Source organism: Somniosus microcephalus, chromosome 3 (genome assembly GCF_052327205.1).
Source record: "Somniosus microcephalus isolate GS21.2 chromosome 3, FLI_Smic_1.0, whole genome shotgun sequence".
In the NCBI taxonomy this organism is placed as follows: domain Eukaryota; kingdom Metazoa; phylum Chordata; class Chondrichthyes; order Squaliformes; family Somniosidae; genus Somniosus; species Somniosus microcephalus.
Genome location: NC_140989.1, coordinates 47,703,167 through 47,716,334, shown reverse-complemented (window position 1 = coordinate 47,716,334; position 13,168 = coordinate 47,703,167). Strand labels below are relative to the sequence as shown.

General features: G+C 39.2%; 1 protein-coding gene across 1 annotated transcript in view; it reads left to right on the top strand.

Annotated features, from left to right (window-relative positions):
* Nucleotides 1-13,168, top strand: part of xpo5 (exportin 5) — a 78,655-nt gene that overhangs the window by 44,125 nt on the left and 21,362 nt on the right. Inside the window, exons 16-21 of the mRNA XM_085980325.1 lie at nt 61-102; nt 198-287; nt 1,475-1,674; nt 2,699-2,798; nt 4,037-4,218; nt 11,400-11,500. Coding sequence (XP_085836451.1) covers nt 61-102; nt 198-287; nt 1,475-1,674; nt 2,699-2,798; nt 4,037-4,218; nt 11,400-11,500 — 715 coding nt within the window. The remainder of the gene's footprint in view (nt 1-60; nt 103-197; nt 288-1,474; nt 1,675-2,698; nt 2,799-4,036; nt 4,219-11,399; nt 11,501-13,168) is intronic.

Below are 13,168 nucleotides of genomic sequence, written 5' to 3'. Positions count from 1 at the left end.
GTACAGCATATGTTGCTTGGGTTGTGCAACCATATAAATTTGTTCAATTCTATTTTTTAGCTCTTTGCATCTGCTACTTTTGAAGTGGTTGAGGAGAGCCAGGTAGGACAACTTTCCTTGCTAAAAGAAGAAAAAACTTGGTAGTAAAACATTGGTAGCAGGTCTATACTTATAATGTGCATCTATTGGGGTTGCAGGCTCCCAGAACTAGAGCAGTGAAAAATGTTCGTCGACATGCTTGTTCGTCCATACTGAAGATGTGTAGAGATCACCCAGAACTGATCATGGTAAGTGCCAAAAGGTCTTATTTTTCTCAAAGATAGCTGACCTAGTGGAGGTTGAATTGGTTTATTGCTTTGGTTACATTTAAAAATATGGTCTTCCTAAGCCAACACAAAAGCAGCATTACAGATGCATGCTGTCAACGTTAAGTGATGAGTTCAGTCCAAGTTGCTCAGACTAAACCAGTTACTACTTTTGAAACAAACTCTCCTCTTGGGCAGTTTCTTCTTTTTCCTCCTCCGCTCTTCTCCAAACTGCATTAACTCTTTGCTGGAGTACTCTTCATGATCCTAGGCATCCTCTGGTACCTCCTCCCAAGTGGCTATTCTTTGTGCACCTAGGCACTCTCTGTTGGCAGGGTATTTTAGTCTTTTTGTAGATTAAATTGCAGATTACTTTTCTTTTTCAGCCAACCTGCACTAGCCACGGGGCTTTCAAACTCTCCTTGTGCTCCCCTGTGGACCAGAACATTTCTGAATAATGCTAAATTGCCTAATCTCAGCTGGAGTGACGGTTGGACTTCTGCAGTTTACTTCTACGTGCTTCTTGGGGGCACTTATGAATCAGTTGGGGTTCTTGGTTTTAATAGCTGCCCAGTGGTCGTTGCTGAAAGGGGTATTTGTGGACATTTGACGATGACTGCAACTTTATCTCTGGCCTTCATAGACGTAATTTGTCAATGCTGTCTGTTTACAGATTTTAAAAATGGCAATTTGGGGTAAGGTAATGGTGCCCACATAACTGTACCCCAGCAAGTGCTGTTGCCTTAAGGAAAGGAAATAATTGAGGCAGAAAGGAGGAGTTCTCATCTTACCTTTTAAATTGGGCTTGAAATCTTAACTCTTGCTATTCAAATCAGTGTTAGTCTGTTATCCTCCAGTGTCATTTTAGTAGGCCAATGTCATATGTATATAGCTTGTACTTGTTTGTGTTGTGGATTAATTTTGTTTGAAAATTTAAGACGTCACAGGAGGGTGTGTAGGGAGTGAGGTTAGCCATGTGTACTGATTCACCTTTTACCGTTGCTAATTCTGGTTGTTGTCTTAGTTATATTGGAAAATTTGGTCTGGTTTTAATGGTAGCAGTGAAATGAGGTGAGTGTTTAGTACCATTCTCATTCTTTGCAGTAGGATTTATCCTTATTCTGCAGGATTGTTTAAAAGTTTCATCTAAATGTTTCTTTTATGTTTAGCCAGTCTTTGAAATGTTCTACGCCCATGTCAAGCGCCTGCAGCAAGACGAAAGGCAACTTACACAGTTGGAGAAATGTGCTTTAATGGAATCTCTTGTTCTCCTGAGCAATCAGTTCAAGGATTATGAACGACAGAAAGCCTTCCTGGAGGAGCTCATGGCCCCAGTTACTAACCTTTGGTTGTCTGAGGAGATGCAAAGGTATATTTTTGAACAACTGTGTATTTTTGTAGTTGATATTTGCTGTACAAAATTACATGTTTATATGTATTTCATATTGAAGAAATGGTTTTGAAATTGTTATGCCTTTATTGTAACTAATTACAAAAGAACGGTAATGTCTATTCTGAATTTTCTTTATAGATGTAGAAGTTGCTGAGTAATTAAAGTTTTTAATATTGAGACCTAGATGAAGGGCCAAGGCACCATCAGTCTTTGAAAAGTATGTAAAACGATAAGCAGTTATTTAGAGATGTCAAGCTTGAGTTTTGGAGCAAGGAAAGAGTCAGGAAGATGAGTGGTTCCATATAAGCCCTGGGGAAGATTTAATTGAGCCAGAGACACTGTTTTGTCTTGATCTCCAAACAGAATGCATGGAGGGGAAGGAAGTGTGAGTTGGACAGAATATTTGGATGAATGAGGGGAAAGTTCAAAAGGGAAATGACTCTTGATTTTTGAACTAGAATAATGATGATTCTCTTGATGCTCACGACCGGCATCTCCCTTTTTCCTCGTATCCTGTCGCGGAGTACGAAAGATGTGCGCGGACAATCTCCTTGGATACTAGAACAGCGTCCCAAGTCTTAGACAGGCTTGAGCTTTATAGAGAACTACATAGTGGTGTTGAGCAAATTTTTGGTGCTAAAGATGCTTTTGAGCTTGGAGTGGGATTTCTATTTGAAATCAACTGCTTCAGCAATCTTGGATTTAATTTCTCAAGAACAAGAGGTAACTGATGACCAGTATTGTTGTGTCCGTGTATAATGAGACACAGACTGCAGGAGAAACGGTACAACAGGTGTTTACTCAACGTGGCTCACAGTGGAACTGATCTGTACAGATTACTATTCAGTGCTATATACAGATGTGGTCACTGCCGGTACTGCAGTATACATGAGCTGTAAAAGATAGTTCCCCTCTTAAAGGTATATACATTACAAGTATGACTTTAGAAGCTGACAATTAACTTTAGTGCCATATACTTAAAGGTTATTTTGTGTTGCAGAGTGCTTTCAGATCCAGCAATGTTTCTTTCGTACATTGGTGCAGATGTCACGCCAGATGATCCTATTAGAGAAGACCCAGCAGGCATCAACAGATCTCGGGTACGTGTGTTTTTGTGGTTAAGCTATACCCAAGGAATTGCACATCTGCCTGTGTGGATTATACCTGGAAGATGGCTAATTCAGTACCATCAAACTGACGACGTTTAAATTCAGAAGTACTGGAGAACCATTTTAGCTTTGTGACTCCACTTAGATCTGTATAAGTGTGCAGATAATTTATCAAAGATTGTCTTTTATTCAATCTTAAATTTAGAAACCGTGTAACACAGGAATCCTCTTAAGGGATGGTCATGGAACATATCAAGGCCGGCTGTTCACTATCCATGATGAAGACTTCTACCAGTAGCTCTGAACAAAATATTACCAAAAAAATCAAGTACCGTGAAGTGTCTTTTAAATGGGGAGGTGGTGGGGAGATTAACGAAGTTGTCTGAAATATCTTTTTAAAATACAAGAAACTTTGACATAACCTGATCACAGTAGGGTGACTTTTGGAGAGGGAATTGGGGTTGTACAATACAGTTGCTTAATCTCGAGATGCTGGTGACAATGAAGAACATTGTTTTGTATAAATAGAAATAAGCTTCATTTGTCAGTAGCAGCGTTCCATTATGGTGGACAGAATCTGTTCTGTTGGGAGATTGTGGAATTACTTGTATATTTTAGTAGTCCAACAGTGAGGACCGAGAATATGTAGTTTATGATGTGTTGTGTTTACTTCAGACTTTAATGGCAGGAGTTGCCACAAGTGTGCCTTTTGGGAGGGGAGTGTTGTGAATAGACCTGTTCTGAAAATATACTTGCGTAGTTTTAATACTGTTAATGGTTCAAAAGGTTAGGCCAAGTACAGTATCAGTCGTCAAGTCTGATTTTGTCCATTTGATCCTATATTGGTAGAAAGAATATTGCCAGTTCCATATCTAGTAAAAGCAGTGGGTTTAGCCTGCATCCAGACTTAATTGTATATTTGCTGTTTTTGATTCAGAAACCAAAAGGTACATATGTATGTTTGGCATGGAGGACTGAAAACCTGCATAGCACCTGTGTGTAATACCACCTTTTGAAATTCTTGATACTTTCATGCACATTGCCAGCCTTTTCAACACAAAAATATTCCCGATCGAAGCCCGCTATTCCTAACTGTTGCAATACCATTGGTTGCAGTCAGGAATTTGTCGCCACAGCTGCCTGGAGGTAATCAGCCCCAGGTACTACTGGTAAAGGTCAATGAAATTTTGCCAGAGCTTTCATCTCTGCTTTTTACCTTATTTTGACAGATCAGCTTGTGTGTTTACACCATACTTGGAGTTGTGAAGCGGGCTCGCTGGCCTACTGACCTGGAGGAGGCAAAGGCCGGAGGGTTCGTGGTTGGATTCACACCCAGCGGGGCTCCGATCTACCGCAACGCCTGCACTGAGCATGTCATCAAGCTTCTTGACAACCTGCTCGCCCTGATAAGGTGAATCAAGTTGGACAAGAGTAGCAGCACGTAAACCAAAGCCATTACACTGGATCTAGGCCAGGAAAACATGGTCTTGAACCAGTGAAAAATAAATATCAAGACAAGTACACTATCAGCTAGTCTGCATAGTGCTCTTTTACAGTGTCTTTCATTTGCGAGCTTGGATAATGTTGCTTAAAACCTTTTGTACTGCATCACAGTTTAGGAAGATAATGAGTAATCATTTAGACGGTGTGATTTGTTTTGCATTGCCTAAATCACCATATAGCTTTAAACTTAGAACGTGTTCCACTTCAAAATTAGTCGTCTTACCTAACTTGAATTTTTCTGCAAAATCTTATTTTGTGTTTTTATACCGTCTGAAGAAAATTCAGGTAGGTTGCCAGGTAAGTAGGTTCTTTGGAGTTGCTGGTGATTATGTGGAATGGAGCTAGAACTAATTGCTTTTTTCCAGATTTTTGAGGAGGATTCACCGCATTCTATGCATTTCTACCTATTTTTAACAATTGGCATTTTTTGACCACAGTAACTTTTACCTGCTATTCCCAAAAGTGATCTAATTGCATCTATAAGATGGAAGTTGAAAAATTTACCACCTTAAGACCTTTTTATAAAATCATTCTCAGTTGATGGATTTTGCTTGATATGTTGTACACCTCCACTTGCCTCATTAAATTTTCCCATTGAGCAGATAATCTTGGTAACAAAACGAAAAAAAATTACTTGCATAATTAGGATTTGAATGGATTGATAAAAGACCTTTATGCAAGACTTGCAAGAGGTTGGCATCAGTGCCTCAAGTCATGCATTTCTAAGATTGTTTACTGCTGAAATTTTTTAAAATTTAGACAATACTTTTCAGAACACTTATCTCTGAAAATAACATATATATTTTAATGTGCTGGGTCTTAAGCCCTTAAAAATTTGTCTTTCTGTTTTCATAAACAGTTGCTTAATTTTTAATCCAGTTAGTAGCGAGTTTAACTCTTTGGTAAATGCCTCTGCATTTCATCTACTTTTTCCACAGATGTCCAATTTATTTACAAAATGATTAGAAATCCAGGACTCGCCTGGCGTTTGTTTAAAACTTGAAGAAAATGCTTAGCAAATTTAATAACTTCAGCTGGCTTTTATGTACTGTTTTAAAAAATTTTTTAAACATTGCTGGCTGCATACACCAGCTATTTTTAATGTAAACCATATTCTTCCAATACTCGACTTACAACATTTCACCCACACAGTGGGAGATTTTGAAGGCTACAGGGCAGTAATGCCCCAAAAATGGTGGGGAATGACTTGCCGCCCCATTCCCTCCGGTGTGGCCGTCCCTATCTTCCCCAGGACCCAACCGTTGGGCAGCTGGAGAGCCTGCCTGAGTCGGGTGTTAAGCCCTATTAATATGCAAATTGAGGTCCTATGAAGAGATCCTAGACCCTGATTGCCATTTTTGCTGTCCAGATGAAGATGAGTGGAGCAGGTAAGTTTTAAATTTTTTGTGGCATCAAGGAGGAGCAGGAGTGCTTCTCCGAGCTCCCCAAAAAAAAACGATCTGGGCTGTTGCTGCACCAAAGCCCAGCCCTCAAAATGGGCCGGGCCTCCCGTCTGGACTATCAGACAGCTTCTGCGCCACCAAAAATCAATCCATGAATGTTTCCACTTTAATGCAGCTGTTTACTGTTTTGCAGAGATCGGTTGCCTCTTACCACTAGATGCCACCAGCTACTAATGGCTACGATGTACTGGAGACTGTCAAGTTGTTTCATAGCCATATATGTATTTGGAGACTTAATGGGCTTTAAAGCAGTGATGGAACACTTTTTGTTTCCTGTATATAAAATTTGAAAGATATTCAATTCATCATGCTCTTTCTCTATAGCCCTGCAAATCCTCCCTTTTTAAGTATATATCCAATTCCCTTTTGAAAGATATTATTGAATCTGCTTCCACCACCTTTTCAGGCAGTGAATTCCAGATCATGACAACTTGCTGCATAAAAAAAGTCTCATCTACCCTCTGGTTCTTTTGGCAATTATCTTAAATCTGTGTTCTCTGGTTACCAACTCTCCCACCAGTGTAAACAATTTCTCTTTCCTTTATGACCACCTCTATTAAATCTCACCTTAACCTTCTATGCTCCAATGAGAATAATCCCAGTTTCTCTAGTCTCTCCTTATAACTTGTTTTGCCACCGTCAAATATTTGTGAGAGATCCCCCAGGGGTCTCTGTTCCTGCATCCCTTTTAAAATTGTACCATTTAAATTATATTGCATCCACTCATTCTTCCTTCCAAAATGCATCACTTCACACTTCTCTGCATTAAATTTGAACTGCCATTTGTCTGCCCATTTCACCAGTCTGTCTTCCTGAAGTCTGCTACTATCCTCTTCACTGTTTACAATTCCAAACTTTGAAATTGTGCCCCCTATACCCAAGTCCAGGTCATTAATATATATATCAAAAATCATAGTGGTCCTACTGTACTTCAAATGTGGAAAAGAAACGTTGACCACTATGCTCTTGTTTCTGTCTCTTGCCAATTTTGTATCTATTCCACCATAGCAAAATTGAAGCCCTTGGGATTAAATTGGCAAACAAGTCTATTTTGTGGCACTTTAACAAATGTCCTTTGAAAGTCCATATACACATCAACTGCATTATCTTCTTCTACCCTCTGTTATTTCATTGAAGAATTCGATCAGGTTTGTCAGACACGACTTGCCTTTAACAAATCTGTGTTGGCTGTCATTAATTAACCTATGATTTTTCCAAGTGAAATTTTTTTTGTCTGATTATCATCTCTAGAAGTTTCCCCACCACCAACGTTGTACCGTCAGGCCTCTAGTGCTAGTAGCCAGACAGTAAAAATATGTTGTTTGGATGCCAGAGCTCTTTTTGCCAGTTTTTTGGGGGAAGTTGTTGATTGTTTGCTATGTGTAGCTCATTGGGTGGCCGTTTTGCACAGGCATCTTGTCCAAGTGAACGATAGGACGTAGGCATTTGCGCTATTTGACCATAATTTGTGTGTGGGTGCTGGGGTGGCTAACCTTAATCCTTCCTCACCCACTTCCAGTGCGTACTTCCAGTAAGGGTCATTGGATAGCGGCTGTGAGTGGCAACCAGTACCAATTCATAGCCAATCTTGGGAGTGCTGAAGCAATGTGTAGCACCTTTAAAGCTGTCCCCATGCCACACCGCCCCCCCCCCCCATACCAGCCTGTATGATGCTCTCTCTAAATCATCAGGAAACAGTTTATTTCTTTAAGTATAGGTTGAAGTCTAAAGCATTGTCCAGACCAATTATTAATTGATTTGAATGATGTTTGCTGCATGCTGGATTAAGTATGATGAGGGAGTTGTTGAATGCAGAAGTATTGAAGCTAATGGCCCACATGTTTTGTAACCTGATGTCTGGAGGAATTGCAGTTTTGGATAAAGCAGGAAATACTGGTAGAGAAACAATGCTCGAGATTTTGAAGATGAAAGGTCTGCAACAAAGTGTGAGATGTTGCATAAGCAAGGCCCTTTTGTGTCCTTAGTGTCTGTGAAATTGGTCTCCCATTGTAGCTCCTGGAGCTTTGTAGTCCTCTGTATTGTCTCTGTGTGTTGCCTTGGTTCCAGCATTTTCTGTATTATCCACACTGGCTCATCCTTACCTCACTTGCAGCCGAGCAGTGCACGGGTAATGTCATGCCATGGGTCACGCGTTAGAGAGGATATCTTTGATACAGTAGGTACTGTTGGGGAATTTAGCCATACTGCTTGAAATGTGAAAAATCTGTAAAACCAATTCATAATGTACCACTATCTACCATTGTAGTTTGTAGCCTAGCTCGCTTGAAGTATCTGATCTCTAATTGGTTAATCTTAATAGCAAATCTGTTGATACAGTTCAAAATTATGAAGGGGATTATCTTGGAGAAGATGTTTCCACTGTGGGTGAGACAAAAGCTAGGAGCTGTAAATATAAGATAGTCACCAATAAAACCACTTGGGAATTCGAGAAACATCTTTACCCAAAGTGTGCTAAGAATGTGGAACTTGCTACCACAAGGAGTAGTTGAGGCGAATGGCATAGATGTTTTTTCAGGGGACGCTAGATAAGCACAAGAGGGAAAAAGGAATAGAAGGCTATTCTGATAGGGTTAGATGAATAATGGTGGGAGGAGGCTTGTGCCAGCATAGACCAGTTGGGCTGAATGGCAAGTTTCTGTGCTTTAGGTTTGATGTAAGTATTCTTAACACTAATAGGACACACCATATTATACCAACTGGTAAATATTGAGGGTAAGATTCCACCAATTTGTAGTCTCACTAAATTACCTTTTCAGGAAACATCTGCTCTAAATTTAAATGTAAGTTAGATTTAGTTAATTTATTTAGTCGTCCACAGCTATGAAAATGTTCACATTTTACGATGGACAGAACCATAGGAATTGTAAGTTGTCATTGCCCCATGCCCTCATACTTTCCCATTGCAATTTGTCCTTTTTGTCTGTTCAACAAATTTTATGGTTATTAAGATTTGTCTTTAAATGCTAGTTTGGCTGTTCATAATATATCTAATGGTTTGCGATATTAATGTAAATTCCACCAATTTTTAGTTTGCCGAAGTGTATCCTTCATTGAAGCATTGTTTCAGCTTGGCAATGCACGAGCTGCATCTTGATTTTACGGTTTTGTGACCCTCAGATGTTCATTTAAGTGGCATGCTTTTGAATTTTTTTTTAAGAAATGTATCTGGAATCTAATATATTCAGGATCATTGTGAAACTCTGCAGAATTGCTTACTTAATCTTTCTGCCATTTGTAGTAGTGTAGCATTTCTATGTAAAAGCAGCCGGTTGGCTGCATGCTGAAAACAAATCTGCATGATCATATTCTGAATTTGAAATCATTTGCAGTGTTTCTTGAATACTTGTGATTTTGAATGGTGCAGTTAATGTTTAAAGTTTGGGAAGTAAATGGCAACTTAAAGATGTGGCACATTTTCTAGAAGTATTTTCTTGGGTTGACAGTTTAGTCTGAGTCAGAATGGCAGAGGTAGTGCAATACAAAGTGCATCTGTACTTTGAAATAACAAAATCTTTTGTCCAGATTGTATTCTACCCAAGTGTGTGAAACTGTACAAATTCTGAAAATACATTCCAAAGTCTTTACCACTTAAATAAAACTCTTTCAAAATGGTTTTCTTATGTAATTACTGTTCAACATAAATTTAAATACCTGGAGTCTGTAAAGGCAGTGTAGATATTTGATTACGGATGTGCAGGTAAGTGGTGGTGTCCCAGAATTCTTGTATATTTTCTGTTCACTTACTGTGTCTATTTTTGCTCACTCTCTGCTTGTCCATCCGTTCTTTTTTCTTTTTCGTTCTTTCTCTCTCACTCGCTTTCTTTCTCCCTCTTTCGCTTCTCTTTTTCTCTCTCTCTTCTCAAGTGCTGATTTCTTGCGCATGTTGTCAATCTATTTGTAGGTGTTATGCTGGAATGTTTTACAGGAATGTGATTGCTGTACTTATTTGTTAGAAAAGGTATTTTAGGTGAGGGTAATTAAGTATTTTGTTTAGAACTTTTTAATTGAAAAAACATTCGTGCCTGATGTGGAATTGATAAATTTAAAATGTTTCTTCTGCCAAGACCCAAGGTTTTGCCTCACCAGGGTGTGTCGTACCGATGAATTCTATTAGCAAAATTCTCCAAAGGGAATAAGACAGGTCCTTGACTTCTCCAGGAACACTGTCTGTGCATGATGCTTCTGTGTACTAGCTCACACTGAAGCATCCCTGCGTGGATGGATCCAGATAAGTGTCAATGATGGGAAAGGATGAGTGACTCCTTGGTTTGAAAGTCTTAAAATGGAAGGAGAAATAATAATTGGGCCTTCTGTCAAATTGGAGCATCACTAAAAGTTTTTGTGCAGTTGTGATTCCTTAAGCATTTTCCCTTTTTGTAGTGCTAACCTTGAGCTGGCATAAGGAGGCTTGTGGCAGTGACTGACTTCCCCCCCCCTGCCCCCCAAAATCCCCCAGCATCTTGGTACAGCAGTCTGAGATCTAGAAATTAGAATGGGGCGGTAGAATCTGTGTTCTCCCATCACAGTTGTGGTGCTTTACCAGATATTCTAGTGCATTGTGTGGACCTTAGTTTCACTTGATGGGGATACTTTTACTTTATTATACTTGAATATATCCCTGAATATACTTGCAGAAAAAAATTAATTTTGAACTAGTTTAGGATTTTGTGACCTGGTTTCTCCAACAATGAGATTTCTGAAACTGATTAGAATTAAAAACATTTTTGTATATTATTATTTAACCAGCTGGCTGGAAATTTGTTTTTATGGTTTGACTTTTTAAAGGAAAGTAAGCTACTGGTGAGTGCAGATAAGAGTTTCTCGTTGAGAGTTCCTCACCTCCCTGAAAACATTTTTTGTAATCTGTACTAGAAAATGCTGGGAATATACAGCAGGTTCAACACCTGAAAGAGACAACTAAACTGTTTGGATGGAGACATGCTAACAATTTGAGTGGAAAGTCAGGGCACATGCTGACTAATCTGTATATGTCCAATATATATCTTTTCAGATTTTCAGCATTTGTGATTTTTCTTTGCCTTAATTACAACATTGGTTTCAAATGTTTGTGACCTGGCATCAGAGAGAGTATAAGATTCCTGGCAACAGGTTATGTTCCATATAATTAGGGCCTCGTGCAGCAGAGTTTTGCTGTCGTGATGCTCATTAAATACTGGACCTCTACTGTAATTAGTCTTCCAACAGACAGGCAAAGGTGTGCCCAGTCTTGTTTAGAGTGAAAGCCTTGAAGGGCATCTCCTAGCTGTCATCCAGTGCATCGGTTGCCTGCCATTTGCCTTCCAACAAATGTTTGGCTCGGCAGAGGAGCTCTGCAATAGAAGACCAAAAAGTGAAGAGGTTCAGGGATTAATTATTTGGGCATATAACTCTCACCAGTGGTATTTGAGGAAGATAGCTGTGAGAATTCCACCTGTGCATATTGATTTGTAGGTAGGATGTCTTTTTTACAATGGCCTGCCTTTATTTTATTCCAGTGTTAAGACCTGCACATCCCTTTATGATGGTGTATAACCTACGAGGGATTGAAAAAATTAATGTAAGCTGTAACTTACTTATTAGTGCTGTAATGTTTTCTTGTTTGTAGGACACACAATAACCTATGGCTGCCAGAGATGTTGGCCCAGCTCAGCCCGCACTTCACGAAAGCCCATGACATGCTGGAAGTGGAAAAAAATGCTATTCTTGGTAAAAAAAAATTTTAATAATAATTGAAGCCCTCTTCTATATAGTGTCTTTGTTAACCCCTCAATCTAAATGAGATAATTACCCTGTACATATTAAAGGTAAAAAAAAACATTTATTTTAATTGTAAGCTATGGTTCCTGAGTGCTTATTTGCTACTTCAAGTGGTTCCACTTGCTGCTTGATCTGGTATAAGAAAGTTAAATTGTATTTCTCCAGTTTTTAATTTAAGCATCTACTGTTTTAAGTCGTGTAGGACCCAACTTGACCCCCAATTTAAACTGAAGCAATGCAGAGAAACTCTGCTGTTGAGTAAAGCGTCATTGCTAATTTGCACATCAAGTGACCTGAAGACTTGTATAGATGTAAATACTCAATTTGTCTATTTCATAAATGTTTTTGTAAAAGCAAAAATGAAAAAAATTATTTTTGATCAGGTGCTTCCAGTAGCACTTTTTCTCAGCTGTTGTGGTCCACAGTGTGAAGTTTTTATGTCTGTTGTTGCTATATTAATGGCAAAACTTATTTTCATTTAATAAATAGTGATTGCATGTTCTCATTTATGCAGGTAATTCGTTTGTTGGCACAGTCACCTGTTTGCCCCCCCCCCCCAAAAAAAAAAATCAGACTCATATTTTTGAAGATTATCAAAGGTTGATTGTTAGTACTGTTCATTTCAGTACATTGATGCCAATAACTGTTCTGTGGTTGACTACTGATGAAAGATACAAAATATCTTTCATAACATAAGAAATAGGAGCAGGAATAGGCCATTTGGCCCTTTGAACCTGCTCTGCCATTCAATCAGATCATGGCTGATCTTCTACCTCATCTCCACTTTCCTGCACTATCCCCATTTCCCTTGATTCCTCTAATATTCAAAAATCTATTGATCTCTGTCTTGAATATACTCAACGACTGAGCCGCCACAGCGCTCTGGGGTAGAGAATTCCAAAAATTCACCACCCTCTTGCGTGAAGAAATTTCTCATCTCAGTCTTAAATGGACATCCCCTTATACTGAGACTGTAACCCCTGGTTCTAGACTCCCCAGCCAGGGGAAACATCCTCCCTGCATCTACCCTGTCGGAATTTTGTATGTTTCAATGAGATCACCTCTCATTCTTCTAAACTCTAGCGAATATAGGCCTAGCCTACTCAATCTCTCTTCATAGGACAATCCCTCCATCCGAGGAATCAGTCTGGTGAACCTTCGTTGCACTCCCTCTATGGCAAGTATATCCTTCCTTAGGTAAGGAGACCAAAACTGCACTCCAGGTGTGGTCTCACCAGGGCCCTATATAATTGCAGTAAGACATGTTTACTTTTATACTCAAATCTTGTACTAAAGGCCAACATACCATTTGCTTTCCTAATTGTTTGCTGTACCTGCATGTTAACTTTGTGATTTGTGTACATGGACATCCAGGTCTCTCTGAACACCAACATTCCCCAATCTCTCTCCATTTAAACAATACTCTGCTTTTCTATTTTTCCTACCAAAGTGGTTAACTTCACATTTCTCCACATTATATTCCATTTGCCATGTTCTTGCCCACTCACTTAGCCTGTCTATATCCCCTTGAAGTCTCCTTGCATCCTCCTCCTCAACATACATTCCCATCTAGTTTTGTATCATCAAATTTGGATATATTACATTTGGTCTCCTCAT